Here is a 19,488-nt window from a genome sequence, read left to right as displayed (position 1 = left end):
ACGGGCATGCAATTCACATGCAATTCACTGGCGAGTGTTTGCCGGCTGCTGAGGTCATTTCCCTTTTTTTATGCTTTAACCATTTTTTCGCAACCACCTTGCCTCGGGGGGCCCTTGTGTTGTGTTGCAAATGCTGAATGTCTTCATTAACCAAGGGCTTAGGGATGATGGTAAAAGGACTGAGATGGAACCCAGAATAAATTGCACATGCTTTTCGTCAAGTTGTCATTCTTTTTTATTTTTTATTTTTTTTTCGCTTACTAAAATGTTACCCACTTTATACTTTTAAGTTGAAAAACAACTTTAATTAACATTGAAAAAAAGAAGAAGAAAGAATTGTTTTCCATATAACTTACCCAACTTTTTAAAATCACCCATACCTTTTTAAAATCACCCATACCTTTTATATATAAATACAGTGAAACCTGTTCAAACCGGACCCTGAACAAACCTGAATCTTGTTAAAACTGGCCAAGTTTTATGGTCCCGTATTTTCTCAATTCTATAATGTGACCCTCTAAACACCTGATTCTGTCTGAATCAGATCAATATTAGGTCCCCAGCATCATCCAGCTTAGAAAGGTTTTACTGCATTTTTAATTATTATTATTATTATTTTTAATTGTGTGGTTTTTTGTATCTATTTTCACGAGTATTTTAGTCAATGTTTTGAACATTTTAAATATTTTTTCAAGATTTTTGGAAAAAGGTAATTAATGTTTTAATATACAAATATGTTCGATACCAGTAAAATGTATTTCTTAAATTATTAATACTAACAAACTTACTGCACAAAAGGGTGCATCAGGTTATAGCAAAATATTTTTTTTCAGAAAGGTCTTGCTTCCCCGATACAGGAAACTAAAATCTTAAAAGCACTTCTACTTTGAGTTGAGAAATGAATGAATTATTTAGTGTTAGTCCTTGAGTACTTAATGTGGCCTGCAAATCTTTGTGTCTGCGCTTTATATTAGTAGGAAGGGTATGGATGGATTCTTGTGAAACTGGCAACGGAAACGTGTAAATATGAACATACAGTTATGGAAAGTTACCTGATTCCTCGTCATTCCATACGTCAGTCTGACAGGACCTTGAACACTCTCCAGCAATTAGGAGTCATTCATTGCTTTCAGAATGCTTTAGTGTCGTTTTGTTTGAAAACTGTCTCATATACGGCAGCCATGGGGTTTTGTGATGGCTCACAACACAGACTGAGTTATAACTGGTGGTCGTAAACTTCCCGCTTTTAATGGCAATCATCTGAAAAGAATTCCCATTGTACCTGTCTCCTACCGGTCATAAATCCACTGGTGTATATAAATAGACAATCATTGCACAATCATGATCATTAATTTTAATTTCTATGTATTATTATTGATGTATTATTTTATTGTAATTGATATAAATACTTCACTGGCATTTGTATATTTTTCTACTTATAAATGATTTTTAGTCGATCTTTGGAGCATTTTAATTAAGTTTTCTTCTCTTTTTCTTCAGAAAAAAAATGCATTCATAAACTCCCAAGGGGTTACTTTTGGAATTGAAAACTTTTGTCTTGTCCTTGCCAATCAGTGACTAGTCAAACTAGATGAAACAATTTCTATCATCTCTTGCCCATTGCCAGTTGCTAATTACCAGTATTAAAACAATTTAAAACTAATAGCAAACGTCATTCACTGAACACCTTCCGGTCAATAATTTCGAGGCCTTTCCTCCCTGAAATAGTCTCAGTATTTTAGTGATGGACCAGGACGGCATGTGTTTTTGTCTAGAGAACAAGGCACATCCAAAATTTAAATTGTCTATATATGTGATTGTATATGTTTCAGGCAAAAATAAAGTGGTTGTCCTAGTATGTCCAGCCAGTGCACCACAACTGGTACATCAAAGGCCGTGGTATGTTCTGTCCTGTCTATGGGATGGTGCATATAAAAGATCCCTTGTTGCTAATTGAAAAGAGTAGCCCATGAAGTGGCAACAGTGGGTTTCCTCCCTCAATATCTGTGTGGTCCGACACTATATAACCGTAAATAAAATGTGTTGAGTGTGTCGTTAAATAAACCCATTTCCTTCCTTCCTTTGTCCTAGTGTATAGATTGTATTTTGAGCTCATTGCACGTACAGTGGACTTTATCTAAACCGAATTCATGTGGACCTGACAGAATTGATCCAGTATATACAGAGTGCCACTTTAGACAGGTTTCTGTCAAGCTGTTATTAACGTTGGATGGCACTTTGAGATTGCTTGGTTTGTACACACATCCAGATTACACAGAGGTCAGTTTAGACAGGTTTCTGTCAAGCTGTTATTAACGTTGGATGGCACTTTGAGATTGCTTGGTTTGTACACACATCCAGATTACACAGAGGTCAGTTTAGACAGGTTTCTGTCAAGCTGTTATTAACGTTGGATGGCACTTTGAGATTGCTTGGTTTGTACACACATCCAGATTACACAGAGGTCAGTTTAGACAGGTTTCTGTCAAGCTGTTATTAACGTTGGATGGCACTTTGAGATTGCTTGGTTTGTACACACATCCAGATTACACAGAGGTCAGTTTAGACAGGTTTCTGTCAAGCTGTTATTAACGTTGGATGGCACTTTGAGATTGCTTGGTTTGTACACACATCCAGATTACACAGAGGTCAGTTTAGACAGGTTTCTGTCAAGCTGTTATTAACGTTGGATGGCACTTTGAGATTGCTTGGTTTGTACACACATCCAGATTACACAGAGGTCAGTTTAGACAGGTTTCTGTCAAGCTGTTAATAACGTTGGATGGCACTTTGAGATTGCTTGGTTTGTACACACATCCAGATTACACAGAGGTCAGTTTAGACAGGTTTCTGTCAAGCTGTTATTAACGTTGGATGGCACTTTGAGATTGCTTGGTTTGTACACACATCCAGATTACACAGAGGTCAGTTTAGACAGGTTTCTGTCAAGCTGTTATTAACGTTGGATGGCACTTTGAGATTGCTTGGTTTGTACACACATCCAGATTACACAGAGGTCAGTTTAGACAAGTTTCTGTCAAGCTGTTATTAACGTTGGATGGCACTTTGAGATTGCTTGGTTTGTGCACACATCCAGATTACACAGAGGTCAGTTTAGACAGGTTTCTGTCAAGCTGTTATTAACGTTGGATGGCACTTTGAGATTGCTTGGTTTGTACACACATCCAGATTACACAGAGGTCAGTTTAGACAGGTTTCTGTCAAGCTGTTATTAACGTTGGATGGCACTTTGAGATTGCTTGGTTTGTACACACATCCAGATTACACAGAGGTCAGTTTAGACAGTTGAAGTTTATTGTTTATAATGACCCCACTAGAGCTAATGGATGTGAAACATTTTGACGTGTAGTCATAAGAAACCTACTTCATAGTTACCATTAGCAGCAAGGGATGTTTGATATGCATTTCCCCACAGTCAATACAAGACATGCTATGGCCTTTGATAGTATACCACTTGTGGGGCACTGGTGGAGATAGCAAAAAACACAATTAAAGAATAAAGTCCACCAAAGGGATTTGATCCTTTGACTTAGGCATCTCAGGTGATTATTATACAAACCAAACTTCACTTTGCCCCCACCCCTACCCTCGATTTGGTCAGAGTTCACAATAATATATTCTCCTAACTTAAGGTCAACTTAAGCAATGAACATGTCTTTTAAAATTGTTGTTGCTGAAAGAAAAGCAGTTACTATTTATTTTTTATATCTTTTCTGTTACAGTAAATTTGTAAATTGAGTAAACATGATCAGATCTTTTTATTTTCATATAATGTAACATATTCAAAAGTAATATTTCAGTAATAATTTTGACAGAATGTAAAACAACTTATGCAGAATTAATCAGCTTCTACTGTTGTCACAGAAAAGGAACATTTTTGTGCCATTTCATAAATCTATTAAAAAATCAGTTTTACAACCATTTAGTAACATTTCCTTTTGTTCCATCAATATTTTCTCATGAACTCATTTACAAACATTTTCATTTTTAATTGATTCAAATTCTTTTCAACGGATGCCACATCATTAAGTTATGGATTTTTCATTAAACTTTTTAACTCAGAAGGAAGTGAGGTGTAGTGCTTTTGCTGTAGGAAAAGAAAAGCTTGATTATCAAGTATTATTAAGATACTGAAGCGGTTACTCAGACAAAGGACATTAATTTTCTTCATGTCAAAAAGTCTTTCACTTCACCACTCAGGTGACAATGCCAGTGTATTGTGTTAACTGCCAGGTAAACGGCTCTTACGGTAACTAAAAAACAAGAATTAATACAATTTATGCTAACTGACAGTTGACTGTAAATAATGAGCCAGTTGGAAGCAATGCAAGCCATTGAACTAATAATGGGTGGCATTGAACTGATCATGGGTAGAAATGAGTAGGCCATTCAGACTGAAGAATACTGCATATTGGGGCGTGGTGTTCACAGAGAGGTGACAGGATGGGATACAAGGAGTTAACCGTCACAAAGGTAATTTTCCAAGGCTAGTTGTTCACATTTCTCACATCACTGGTCTGCGGCAAGTGTAATTCAATTATGAAAAATGTGACAATCATTATGATTGGTTAGATGGCAGACCTGATCTTCTTTCTTCTCGTTTGTGATTGGTGTTTCCATGATTCAATAAGAGTAATAATATATACCTGCAGGTATTTTTGTGAATTATTCCATGTTTATGTTTGGTCAGTGCTTGATGTTATTAATCCAAGTTAGTGGTGGTCAGGCTTGTCAACTTTGAAACATGCGGTTTTTGAGAATGGTGAGTGAATATAATATTTTTCTACAAAATTAAAATACATCTTCAGTTATTGTATTGTTGGGGGGTTTATTGTTTTGTTTTTTATTTGTTTGTTTCTTCTTTTTTTTTCTTTTTTTGCCCACTGGGCTATTTCTCATTCCAGCCAGTGCACTGCGACTGGTATATCAAAGGCTGTGGTATGTGTTATCCTGTCTATGGGATGATGCATATAAAAGATCCCTTGCTACTAATGAAAAAAATGTAGTGGGTGTCCTCAGAATTGCAAATTGTTTGACATCCAATAGCCAATGATTATATTGTTACTGTGCTTTAATGGTGTTATTTTTATTTTAAATTTGATATTAACTTATTTTACTTTTTACATGTTTTCTCTTTTATCTACGGTACTATTTCTTGACAGATTATATATTTTTAAATTAATGCTGTAATTTATATGTAAGGTGCTAAAATGATATATAATTGTTTTTTTTATTATTAATATTCAAATAGCAAAAAAAAGAAAAAGAAAGCCAACCCCAAAACCAGCATAAAGAACAGAAGTGGCTGTTTGAAATATTATATGGTATTTTCCATCTTTATTGCCATTCAGAGATCTCCAACTTTAAGTTGAAATATTTGATTTCATTGCAGCATTATTGGAAATAAATCATTTCTATAATGTTGAGTGGTCAGTTAGTTGCACATCACATTACATGGAGCAGTTAGTTTGGTAGTTTCGTTCTACACCACAGCAGTTTCTTAATGAAATTGTCAGCCAGCCATTGTAAATCACTCAGACTGGCCTATGATTCATTATTTGAGATTTCCTCTTTGACAGAACATTGTGGGATCTGGTTTATAATATCTTTCATTTGGTCGTGTTTTCTACGCTAATTGGTGCTTTTCTATTGGATAATGTGGCACTGATTCGTTTATCACAGCGGTGATACCTGATGGTGATGTGGTTATCAGGCGATCCCTGCGTCTCACCTCACAAAGCAGAGTGTTGTTCAGTTCTCTGCATGGTTCTGCCTTTCTTCAGATGATGTGCAATCATCTAAAACAAATGAGAGAAAAAAATACTTTTGGTAGGAGAAATATAGTGGAATGACTGGAATCATATTGCTTGCACCTTGATTTAGTTCTGAAATTTTACACAGAACCTGGGTTTTATTTTTAAAAATTTAAAAGTCTTATCTATGTTTTCTTTTTTATATATATATATATATATATATATATATATATATATATATATACTGTTTATAACTCAACTTATTATAAGCATAGAACTTTTGTACCGATGCGGATATTTCATACTTAACTTAGTGTAATTGCTACCCAGTAACTAAATATAATTTTGCACTGAGATGTCATTAATTATTTATTCATTCATTCATTCATTCATTCTCTTCATGGCCCAAATAGAGATTACTAAAAAAAATAAGTGTATCTAATTTTTGGTTGGGTTTTTTTTTTTTGTTCTTGTAATAAAAATTAAACAAATGATAATTAATTAACATTTACAATATTTTTGTCATTTTCTGATAATAAAAATCTTTTCCTATTAATTTTGTTTAAAATTTCCACATTACTTTTTTTTTTCAATTATTTTTTATACATTTAATATCATTTGATTAAATGTTTGATAAAAAGTGTCACACTGTGAACCGGTTTTTGAAAACAAAGCCATCCTGATTATCTTGGCTCCAATTAACATGGGGTCTTGGAGATATGATTGAGAACTGGGTGTTTCCAGTGATGTATGGGCACCATCATGAATAATGCAGCAGGCCCTGTACTTGATACAGCAGTTACTTGCAGAAATCAATGGTCACCCCTCAATAATTGGTCAGTGGTAATGCTCGTGGCATCCATGGACCGAAGGAGCATCTTAATTTTATTATGTTATGCATGCTGGCTCCTTACACAGTGTAGTGGCCATAAATGTTATATCGCTGTCGTGAATGTGCCGTCCAATAATCACGGACACTGCAGATCGCTTTAAGCTTCTGCATCAGGTGGCAGACATGTAACAAGTTTTTGGACACTGCAGAAAGATGACTGTCCTGCACTTGTCTCAACAGTTTAATAAGTTCTTCAAACACCTCCTGTCACACTGGCCATTCATAACCAGATGAGGCTGTGGATTAAGGCTTTTGTTTCTCCATTTAGATGTGTGTGTGAGATCTCTCTCTCTCTCTCTCTCTCCACTTGTGGCCAGGTTGTCTAGATAGAGTTTGTGGTGGACAGATGCAACATTCCCAGTGAATTCAAGTTGTGTCTTTATTGTTGCATGCTGGATGCACAATTTCTTTGAGGATTTCTTTAGTGTTGATTGCCTGTGCTTGGGGAAAATTTATGGACACTTTTTAAGACTATGAATATTGGAATATTTTTTCTGGTACGCTGCACAGTATTTATAAGAAGGTAAACTTGTTTTTTTAAAGTATTATTTAGATGTACCTTGGATTCTTTTGAAAGTTGGTGATGTTTGTTTGTTTATTTTTTTATTTTTTTATTTTTTTTGTGTGTGTGTTGTTTTGCAGGTTTTTGTTTTCATTGGTTAGGAGTGTATTACATTTTGCTAATGTAGTAAATTTTGATTTAAAGTGATATTTTCCAAAACTGAGTTACTCTAATGGAGCAGTGTTCTTTGGCCTATTTTGTTGAAATTAGCATTATTGATATTTAAATGTAAAATGTCTTTTTTTAAACTTATGTAAAGTAATCATGGTATTAGTTTCTGGCACCAAATATCTAAATTAGTTGGTTCTCAAGTGGATCTTTTTGTATGCACTATTTTTATTTAATAACAACTCAACACATTTTTAACTATTGTATTTTGTGGTTATTTGAAACCATATAGACTATTCACTATTCATACCATAAAGCAGCAAGGGATATTTCAAATAGACAGGACAGTACATACCATGGCTATTGATTGGGACTAGAAAAAGATGCAGATCCACTGAAGATGATCCATCTTACAAGCTGTCACAACTCAGGCAAACACTGTACTGTCCAGGGCTTGATGTAGCCCAGTGGTAAAACACTCATCTGATGGGCAACTATTCTAGGATCAATCCCTGTTGATGGGCCCATTGGCTATTTCTCATTCCAGCCCATGCTTTGGAACTGATGAATCAAAGGTCATGATATATACTATCCTGCCTATAGGATGATACATATATTGAGAATAAGTAGTTAATGACGTCGGGTATCTGCTTTATCCTGTGAAGGTAAGAATGGGAAACTCAGTGAGGCTCTGCTGAACATAATTTCTCATTTGGCCTGAACAGGATAAAGCAAATATCCAACATTATTAACTAGTTATTTGTATCCAGCAGACCATAAAAATTAAGGAGAAAAGCTATTATTTCTGTTACTTCAGCCACATTGTACGATGACCTAAAGTTCAAATGAGTGATTTTGTAATGTAGCTATGCATGGTGACGTCACTCATGTGTGGTCAAAAGTCATATCCTGCTTTATCTGTCATCATACTCTGTCAGTAGAAACAGTGGTTGCAGGATAAAAAAGATTCCATGAAATAGCCCATGGTCTGGTGGAAGTGGGTCTTCTCGTATTATCTGTGTGCTCCTTTACTATGTGTCCAGTGACATAAACAAAAATCACTTTGTGCATCATTGGGCCAAATTTACAAAGCCTGTTTATGTCTTATACATGTGTAATTATATACATTTACAATGCCTGTTTATGTCTTATACATGTGTAATTATATACATTTACAATGCCTGTTTATGTCTTATACATGTGTAATTATATACATTTACAATGCTTTCCTTGCTTTTAAGATAAAAAGACTGTAAATTCAGCCCATTCTGTTTAATGAAATCACTATTCGAACCTTAACTAATACCTGCCTGAAATTACAGTTTCTTTGTCTCAAAAATGTTTTGTTTTCCATTGCTGGTGGTACTGGATTTATTAACTCAAAATGGTCAATAAATGATGACTTGTTCCACCATTCAGTCCAATCAATTTTTAAGGATTACTTTTGGTGATTCCACTGAAGCATTTACACAGGAGTGATCACTCGTTTAACCACGGGACTGCTTCATTGTTATGTCCTCCTCCCAACATCAGGCAAAAGGTTTCACCCACCATTCCAGTGAATCTTTTATGCCTGTCACAGTTGGATACTCTGTTGATGCCACTCTCTGCGGTTTGCTTTAATTTGAACATGGAGCTGTTTTGTGCTGTTGTTGAAAGCAAAAGGCCCCGACACGAGTGGCTTGAATACCCGCTCGGCGTGGAACATCTCGCAGATAAAGCAGTCATTATAAATTGAAAGACATGGCGGTTTCACAGTTGACAAGATACGATACATGGTGGTGGGTTTCTCTCTCTGTCTCTGTGTGTCTCTGTGAAATGCAGTATGATTGAACACTGGGTTGGAGTAAGATGTTATTCCATGTAGCTCCTGCTGGCATTCTCTCCAACAGGTTTTTATAGTTAACAAGTGGCAGGCCAAGTTTTATTAAGTGTTTGAATAGACAACTGCATGTGATGTCCAAAGAGTCACTTGAGATTTTCTTAAAGATGGAAATCTCTTTCTTAATGGTTTCAGTTAGACTGTGTGTGTACAAAAACTGGTTAATGATTTTTTTCCTCAACTACCATACTGCTCATTTTGTAAAGTTATTTTAGTTTGTTACTGAGTTGCTGTAGACTATTTGTACTTAGTAGTGATTTTTATACTATTAACCTAGTGATTTTTTCATAGATCTGGGTTATTTAAAACACTGAACAGTATGTCCCAGATGTTTTATGAAGCTGGATGTGAATATTTTCATTACTGTTTTAATTAATAAAAACATCAAAAACAGATGAGCATAACAATTCTCAAAACTCAGTTTGTGTAGACAATTGCAAATCATACCATTAATAAATCTAAAAGTATAAAGATAGAAGTACATGTTTAACTTGAAGTATCAGCCTTAAATGTTAGGCCATCAATTTCAGGGTTAAAGGCTGGTGGATATTGGGTTCAAATCTTAGTACTGGCTCCACGGCTAAGTAGGGAGGTATAAAGATAGAATTAGTATCTGCTCTAGCATAACACCACAACACTTACTATTACATAGTATTTCATTAACCATTAATCCCTGTCCTATATATAGACAGGTCACATAATTTAAAGTATGTGCCATTAATAGTGTGCTTGAACCTTGATTGAATATAGATATATTTTTAAAGTTTGTTTTCATTAATGACACTATTAAAGCTTATTGATTAATCAATCATTGGCTGCTGGATGTCAAACATTTGATAATTCTGGCATGTAGTTTTACTGGAAACCCACTACTTGTTTCTATTAGTAGCAAGGGATCTTTCCTATTCACTTTGGCATAGGCAGGACAGTACATACCACAGCCTTTAATATACCAGTCATAAGGTTGGGACAGTAAAAAAACCCATCAGAGAATGGGTATATCTGTTGATCTAAGCATCTTAGGTGAGCACTCTACCGATATATTTGATCCCATAAGCTCCACACCCAAGATATTTAGAAATGTCTTGTGATGTGTATGTCTCGCTCCAGCCAGTGCACCACGACTGGTACATCAAAGGCTGTGGTATGTGCTATCCTGCCTATGGGGTGGTGCATTGCCCATGAAGTGTCGACAGCGCGTTTCCTCTCTCAATATCTGTGTGGTCCTTAACCATATGTCTGATGCCATATAATCATAAATAAAATGTGTTGAGTGCGTCGTTAAATAAAACATTTCCTTCTGATGTGTATGTTGATGTTTCATATATGAAATATTTTACACAATTAATTGTTAATAAAATGAAAACATGTATAAATAGTCTATATGGTAAACCTTTAAAAAAGAAAAGAAAAAAAGGTACCTACATGTATCTATATCATTTATCTGACAATGGTACACCTCAGAACGTGTACTAGTTTTTTTTTCTTTCTAAAATAACGCCATAGCCTGATTGAGGGTCATATTTAAATGTCACATTTACCATATGTATGACACCTAATGGCTGATGGCTTTATAGTGAGCTTGGGAACCATTAAACTCCCATCATTTCTCTTATTCCCAATGATAAATGTTATCTGGTTACATTAATCTGAATAATATATAAAACAATCCTGTAGGTAATAACACTTGGTATTTTGTGGTCTTTTGTGGTCTTTAGCTATCTTTGCTCCTGCTGGTTAGAGTAATTGTGTCTCACCTCACTGGAGGCAGCCTGTTGTGTGAGGTTTATGACTGGTTAACAGGTACTTGCCAAAGTCTTTGATCTGTCACAGTGTTGTGGTGTTGCAGTATGTCATATTCAGCCCTACCTCTCAAGTGTTTTCAGACTGACCTGAGACCGGTTGTTTAGACAATAGTATTGCACAATTACAATCTGAAGACTACATGTTGCATTTGACACCTTTATTGTATCAGTAACATAGGTCCATTCCAGTTTCCTAAAAACATGACATACTGGGAGCAAGGCAGACAGACAGGTTGAATTTACTTAACTTTTGGATTGAAATGTGTGGATTTAAAAAATCATTTGTTGCTACTATTATTATTATTATATTCTGATTACCCAGTACAAAATTTAATACTTTCTTTTTATGGTTATTATACAGAAAATAAGAAATATTGATCAGGTGTATATTTTACATAATTTTGTATTTAAATGGTTTCATTGTTTTTAGCTGTTGTTTATTTGATTGACCAAAAGTGTATTTGTTTATCTTAGTAAAGCAGGGAAGGAAATGTTTGTTTGAAGGTACCCCAGCACATTGTTATGTCAGAAGATATACATATGTTACCAAGTTCCCACCATCATGGTAGAAGAGAAATGCAGATTGTTTTATATGTTGGACTGTACTAGAAAAAACAATTGTATGTTTCCTGGCACCCATCCCTACCAAGAAAAAAGGGCTAACCCTTTTTTTATGTGGGTTTTTTTTTTGTATTTGTTATTAACAAGTACATTTGTAGGTGAACAAAATACACAAATAACATTTTATCTGAACCTGCAGAAGTGAATGTAGTAGGGTGAAAAATCATCACAAATTGAAACACACAATTTATTTTTAGCCCTAGGTTTTAATTTATTAACAGTCAAATATATCTCTCTTTATTCAATAGCCTGTGTTTCTCTTTTCAGATGATTGTGAACCGATCTGGTGGACAGGATAAACTGAGTAACTCCGACATCAAGTCCAGCGACATGAATGGTCATGTAAATGGTCATGTCAGCAGTCATGTTAACGGTCATGTTAATGGTCATATGACAGGCTACGCACACCGCCCGGGAATGGCTCAGGCTCTTCACCACACGTCCAACCCACACTGGCACCAGACAGCAGGGCAGCACCTACAGCAGAGCGTGCCCCTCAGCCCCGGATCACCGCCCCCTCATTATGCTCACAGTAGGATATCATCAAGTCCAAGCTCACCCCCACCCAACCCGTCAGCTGCTGTGTCTTTCTTCGCAAGGTAAGTCACATTTATTACTGAGTTTTATCATTGATTGTTTCTGGTCTTGGTGGCTTAGTAGTTAAGTCATCAGTCATAGGGCTGACATCCTAGTACTAGTTCTCACCCAGACAGAGTTTTAACAGCTCAATAGGTATATAGGCTATACTTAGCAAAAGCTGGGTGGGATTTAACTCAGTTGACAGATCACTTGCTTGAGGTGCTTGCATTGTATGATCCCCCTGTCCCAAACAGTGCACCATGATTGGTATAGCAAAGGCCATATGGTGTATACCAAGTGTTAGATATCTATTAATCAATCAATGTGCTCTAGTGGTATCATTAAACAAAACTTTAGCTGGTGGATTCAGTTTACATTTTGTACTAGCTTCCACCCACACTTTTAATGGCTCAGTGGAGAGGTCTAAAAGTTTTAGTTTTTTTAATAATACCACTATAGAGCTCATTTATTTATCAATCATCCGCTGGTGAATGTCAAACACTTGGTTATTTTTGACACGTCATGTTAGAGAAAACCTGCTAAATTTTTTCTATTGGCAGCAAGGGATCTTTTATCTGCATTTTTCTACAGACAGGACAGCACATACCATGGCTTTTGCTGTACAAATAGTGTGGCACTGGATGGGATGAAAACAAAAACTCGAATCGAATTACCTCAGGCAAGCACTCTACCATCTGAGTAAGATTCTACCCCATGGACAAGTGTAAAAAAAAGTTTGTTTTGTTTAACGACACCACTAGAGCACATTGGTCATTGGCTGTTGGATGTCAAACATATGGTCATTTTGACACAGTCATAGAGAGGAAACCCGCTACATTTTTTTTCCATCAGTAGTGAGGGATCTTTTATATGCACCATCCCACAGACAGGATAGCACATACCACGGCCTTTGATATACCAGTCATGGTACACTGGCTGGAACAAGAAATAGCCCAATGGGCACATCAAGCGAGCACTTTACCACTGGGTTACGTCCCACCCCTTGGACAAGTGTAAGGGCACTTGCTCTGTCTCACTAACCGTTAACACTAACCATTAACACTAACCGTCAACACTAACCATTAACCCACTGTCCTGGGTCCACAGCCCAGATACATATAGCTGAGGTGTGTACCCAGGGCCCAATTTCACAAAACATTGTAAGCCTAATTTTAGACATAAACGTAATTCTAGGACTAAACCACAATTCTTATAACTATTGTAGTACTACAGATATAGTTTAAAAAACACATATTTAATTTTCCTTTGTCCGTAAAATGCTCCATTTTTCCGTAATCATGTACTTTTCTTCGTGAAATAGATGCCAAACATGTGTAAATGTATGCCTGGTACAATAGCTAGTTGCAGATATACACCTGCAATGTTTTGTGAAATTGTCCGCATGGCAACAAGCTTTATTTGATAAAAGCAGAAAAATTAAGTTAAAATGAAATTTAATTGCTAGTTCACTTACTCTTACTAGGCTGAAAGATCAGCAGATGTACAATATTATAAATTTTTTTATAGATGTTTTTTCTTCAAAACAGCAAGATAATTACGTAAAGTGAATGATCATGAAGCTATCTAGTGCCACAGCTAAACAGACCACCGTGCCAAACTGGGTCCTGGTTTTGTATTGCATTGTTTTGGTGCTCATTGCTGAGACATTTGTTGCAAATAGCTTAATGGGCAGACACAGAACAAATTTAATTGACAACCACTGACAATAAATCTTTTTAAGTTTTCCGAAAGAGACAAACGTTTCATCAAATTGAAACCACTGTAATTCAGACCTGCCAGCTGGTAACGAAATAAAATGGGTCATCAAAGATTTGAAGAATATTCTGGGTGAATCCTGAAAATGAACAGTCCTTTATTTTGCAACTTTGCAGCATAAATACAGGCAAATGGCTGAATGGACAATAGCCACATGCCCTGCATCAAAGTCTTTTTATCATGATCAATGATTGTCCTCAGACAAAAATTTACTCAGCAGCTCACTTGATGGAATGATTGCCCATAAAACATCAGCAACAAATTTCCCATAATTAATAAGTTTCATGTCTGAGTCACAATCCTTGGAAGCAGTTTTCTTGAAGAGGTATAATGATAAATGCTACCTTGAACCCGCCTGTTACTACCTCGGACCTGCCACTTGCTACTCTGAGCAGTGTTTCTAGTGCGTACTGCAAATATTTACAAGAAATGCCGCGACAGTTGGGGCTCGCATTATGAATAGGGATAATAGTTGAAATCCTCTTCGTGTTTGTTTAGCAGATGCATTTCATGCTGTGCGTGTCCGCAGTCCCACATGAATGTGTAAATGATTCATTAATTGATGGAAAGTGAAATAAAGGCGGGGTGAAAACGTCAGGTGGTGCACATGATGAGAAAAAGATGACATTCTGATAGTTTTAGCCAGTTCACACTGCATTAGTCAGTGTTACAGTCCATTACGGGAAAAACGCTATTTAATTTTCTTTTAAATGTTTTTCACTAATATTTTGTCCGCTTTATTTAATAGCAATTTTGATATTTCATTTATAATTTTATGATCTGTATCAAATGTTTTGTTATACATTTCTGTGGTTTTAAGTAAAGTAGTAGTTTCTAATAATTTGTTATAATTTCAATCTGCAGGTACATTTATCACTTAAATCTGTATTTAGAGTTGAATTATAATGTGTAGAAGGTAATGATGATCACAAATTCTAAGCCTTTTGTTGACACTGTTTCATAAAAGATGAAATTAAATTAAAACCCATTTACATGAAGAAACCAAAATTGCCTTGCAAACAAATAAATTGATTTCACTTAATCATGTCTGTTTCACTGAATAACCTCCCTCCCTCCCAGTGCCCTAAAACCAGTATCATATTGCCAATCTTGTACCATAGCTTTGTGAGTGTCTATGTAAGGGGTGTGCACTAAAACTACAGACAGCAGCATTCTATACTAGTATTTGCCATCTTTTAAACAAAATTATTGGCTAAGCAAAAAAAAGAAAGAAAAGACCATTGTTGAACCAGTATAAATTTTAGGTTTAAAAAGAAATTTAAATTCACATTTGTTTCCATAACAAGAGTGGAGATAGACAATACAATTGTTTTGGTTATAACCTGTACAAGATGACAAGCAATCCATTGTTCACACTATTTTTCACTTCTATTGATGTTTTTGGAGGGGTTTTTTTATCAAGTTGCACGCTCATATGGTTATGTTCAATGTTAGTTTCAGCACATAACAATGTGTGCTAAAAGCATTCTTATAAAAAGAATGCAGTTGTCTGATCTCCAAAAATTGATTTTTCTAGTTAATACAATTATTCTGGCATTTTGTGCCTTTTATTTCCCAAATTACGTAAAAACTTATTTTTTGTGTTCAAAATTTGAATTCAATTTTTTTTATGTTTATTCAATTGATTATCAGTGGGGAAACATTTACTTAGTCCCAAAGTCCCGCGAAACTTGCCTGACTGATTGTAAAATCAATGCCAAGTTAAAACTCTTTTAACTTTGTCCAGTGAACGGAGAACTGGAGTATTTTAATGAAGCCCGCCACACTCCTGATTTTCACATCCTTTCTTCCTTCTATTGAAATATCTTGATGAATACAGGTAGCATTATAGGAAATTGATTTCTCGCAGGTAATTTAAAAATGGTTACGGTTGGAATAAAATGCAGATTTCTGTCAAATAAAACTTAACTTTATGGTTGAGAAATGACGGGAAGCAAAAGGTTTCATTGTCCGGGTCAATAAAAGCTATCAGCTTGAATCCTTTATTCTTACTTTTTGTGTGTTTACTGTAGTCTTATTTTGTCATTATAATACGTGAAAAATTAACACATTAATTCTTTTATGCCGCTTGCTTTCACATAACAAGTCATAAAATGATTTTAATATATCTCTGTTAACTGTAATTTATGACATTTGTTGGAGGTGAATATCATTATGAGCTGTCCACAGGAACAAGTCTCAAAATAACTGTTTTAACATGTGGTTAATGATATCGGTAAATGACTAATGATTTCTTTTATCCTTTTGTCAGTATCAAATACTGGACTGCTCATTGCTTCAAGCAGGTGTTTAATGGACACCAAATTTACATAAATATCACAAAATACCCAACTCGATAATGCTGCAATATTAAGTTTTTAATTGTTTTTATTAAAGCAAATAAACTAGGATGTATAATTTTATGCAAGGGATAGTATTTATTGTTGGAGTACAAAGAGTTAACGTTTCTTTTGTTTAATGACACCATTAGAACTCATTAATTAATTATCGGCTATTGGACGTCAAACATTTGGTCATTCTGACACGTAGTCATCAGAGAAAACCCGCTACATTTTTCCTGATGCAGCAAGGGATCTTTTATATGTACTTTCCCACAGAAAAGAACGCACATACCATGGCCGTTGACCAGTTATGATGCACCGGTTGGAACAAGAAAACCCCCAGTCAGTTGAATGGATCCACCGAGGTGGTTCAATCCTGTGACGCAAGCACCTCAAGCGAGCACTCAACCAACTGAGCTAAGTCCCGTCCCCGTGCACAAAGAGAGGAAGTGACTTCATTGCCCGTGTATAAAGTATGGGAATTGTGCAGCTAGGTACACAGGCCATGGTGTTGACTCTTCAATTGAGACACGAGTCTTGAATTAAGATCACGAGTGCATTATGTTTATTAACACAGGCATGTCAGCAGTTTGATGTATACACCCACACTTTCAGAAATAACACACAAATTCTATTTTTGTGTTTAATAATAACACAAAAATTTTATTTCTGTATTTATAGAACACTTAAAATTATATAAATTAAAGAGTTATTGTGCACAATGTCATGCATGCTTCACCATTATTACACTGAGATGGGTTAGTGCTGAATGAGATGGGTCGATACACCAACATCTTCACTTTGCTGGAAATACATAGTTGGTTGTGAAAGGAAAAGACACCTCAGCACATTATTAACTATGGTTATTTGGCATCTGATATATGATTATTACTCAGTTTAAAAATATATTTTGGAATAGTTGGGCACACATATAAAATAACATAATGTAATTTAAAAGTTTATGCATATCTATTTCTAATGCTAAATTGTTTTTTAAAAAAACTTTTAGAAATATATTTTTCATTGATTTCTTTAAATGTAAAAATAGAACTTAAATTCGTAAGAATTTTCTTTGAAAATTAACAAAAATGTTATGACAATCCTGAGAATAGTGAGTAGATAAAGTAATGCAGTATTTAAAATAGTGTTAGTGTATTTCCATTTTCCATTAATCATTTATGTATTTTTATTTTTATTTTATTTTATTTTGTTTGCTTATAAAGTTATATCCAGTGAATCTTCAAACACACTGAACTTGGCACACACCTCAGTTCAGGGGTTAATGGTCACTTGTTAATGAGAGACAAGTTGGTGTAGTCTCCCAACTGCGTTGTTAAAAACTCACCCCGGTCAACCAGTACTGGGGTACGAACCCAACTTTAAGGCCAATGGCTTAACCACTACACCGAGAAGGTTGGTTTCTACACCACCAAGACTAGTATCCACTAATCCAATATAGCAGTGAGTCTACTACACTGAGGCACATGTCTTTGCCAATACCATGAGCCTGTGCCTGGGTGTGAACCCAGTGCCTAGTTTTCTTAAGGCCAATGGCTTAACCACTATACCAAGAAGGCTGGTTGCCACTAATCCAATATGGCAGTGAGTCTACTGCATTGGTGCCAGTACCTGGGAGTGAACTCAGTGCCCAGCGGCCTTCAGGCCAATGACTTAAACCACTACACCAAGAAGGCTGGTTGCCACTAATCCAATATGGCCATGAGTCTACTGCATGGAGACACGTGCCTTTCTCCAACACCAGATGGCTGCCTTCAGTTCTTTGTGTGCCCTGATTATAAAAGAGGACATTGGGATATTTTACAGCCTACCTGCTGCTTGGACTGGCCCACGACTCCCACAGGTGATTAGTCGTCTGATTTATCACCTGCGATATCCACTTGTCCTTAATGAAATCACCCACTAATTACACCATCATTCTTTGTCGCCAGTGCTATGACGTTTTGCCTGATGTGTCCATGAATTATTGTGTTTGTTCTCTAGCTTGTCTTTATGTTCTCTAGTCTTAGTGCAAACAGTATAATATTGTGTTGTATGGATTAATCTAGTTTATGGTCTGGTGACCAGGTGGGCAAGACATGTTTTCAGGTGTAAATAAATATTAATTAAAGGTATTAATATGAAATTAAGATACTGTTGTGAGATTTATATGAGTTTTGTTGTGATAATACCAAAATTAAATTAAATCACACTCCATTTTAAAATAGTGACTTTTATTTGAGGGTTCTACAAATCCACTAGACCTCAGTCACAGCTAGTGAATTTTGTGTTCTGGGCTAGTGGAAATTATCAGCTGTATTACTTTAATACATAGAGCTCTAGCCAAAGGTTTTGTGAGGGCTTGTGACTTTCTCAAACATTTGTTGAACAATGTTTATTTGTGGAATGTTCATTTAATTGTGTTCCAGGACATTGTTTAGATGTGTTCTTCTTGACAATTCTGGTACCAAAAAGATATTTATTACCAACTTGGGGTTCAATGGTAGTGGACCTGCCTCAGTTAGCATGGTCTGTACAGGATCAGTTACACCCATCAACCCATCAGTACAGTGTACCCACAACTGGTTTATATCAAAGGCCATAGTACATGTATGTGCCATCCTACGACTAAATAATAGATTTTGTGCTATTGTTTTTGGTTAGAGTAGTTTTGGTGTTGACAGCAAGTTTCTTCTTTTAATATCTAGGCTAATTAGTGCTCAAATAACCATATATGCCAGACACCAAATAGCTAAACGTATAATATCTTTGATACCAAATAAGTCAGGTTTAAAATGTGCTGAGGTGAAAGAATTTATCTTTTCACAACCAGCCATGCATTTGCTGCAAACCAATGAGCATAACAAGGAAGTTATGTTTTATTTAACAACGCACTCAACACATTTTAATTACGGTTTTATGGCGTTGGTGAGCATAAACAAATATTATGGTGTATTAAACCCTCTCTGGCTTTATCCTGCCCCACCCCCACCCCCACCCCCACCCCACCCCCACCCCCACCCCCACCCCCTTGTGATTATGCCTGGCACATCCTTCAGCAGAAACTCTGGTGCCTGCACTGTTTGTCTGCCGCGGCTGCAACTGTATGCACAAGAATTGCATGACTGCTACTGCCTGATGCCACTCTGC

At 35.9% G+C, this 19,488-nt stretch overlaps 1 protein-coding gene across 1 annotated transcript in view; it reads left to right on the top strand.

The window, feature by feature from the left end:
* LOC121371399 (kinesin-like protein KIF26B) overlaps positions 1 to 19,488 on the top strand; it is a 217,361-nt gene that overhangs the window by 73,570 nt on the left and 124,303 nt on the right. The window contains exon 6 of the mRNA XM_041497266.1: positions 11,912 to 12,243. Within this exon, the coding sequence (XP_041353200.1) occupies positions 11,912 to 12,243 (332 nt within the window). The remainder of the gene's footprint in view (positions 1 to 11,911; positions 12,244 to 19,488) is intronic.

This window comes from Gigantopelta aegis, chromosome 4, assembly GCF_016097555.1.
Source record: "Gigantopelta aegis isolate Gae_Host chromosome 4, Gae_host_genome, whole genome shotgun sequence".
NCBI lineage: Eukaryota > Metazoa > Mollusca > Gastropoda > Neomphalida > Peltospiridae > Gigantopelta > Gigantopelta aegis.
This window is presented reverse-complemented; position numbering and strand designations above follow the sequence as displayed.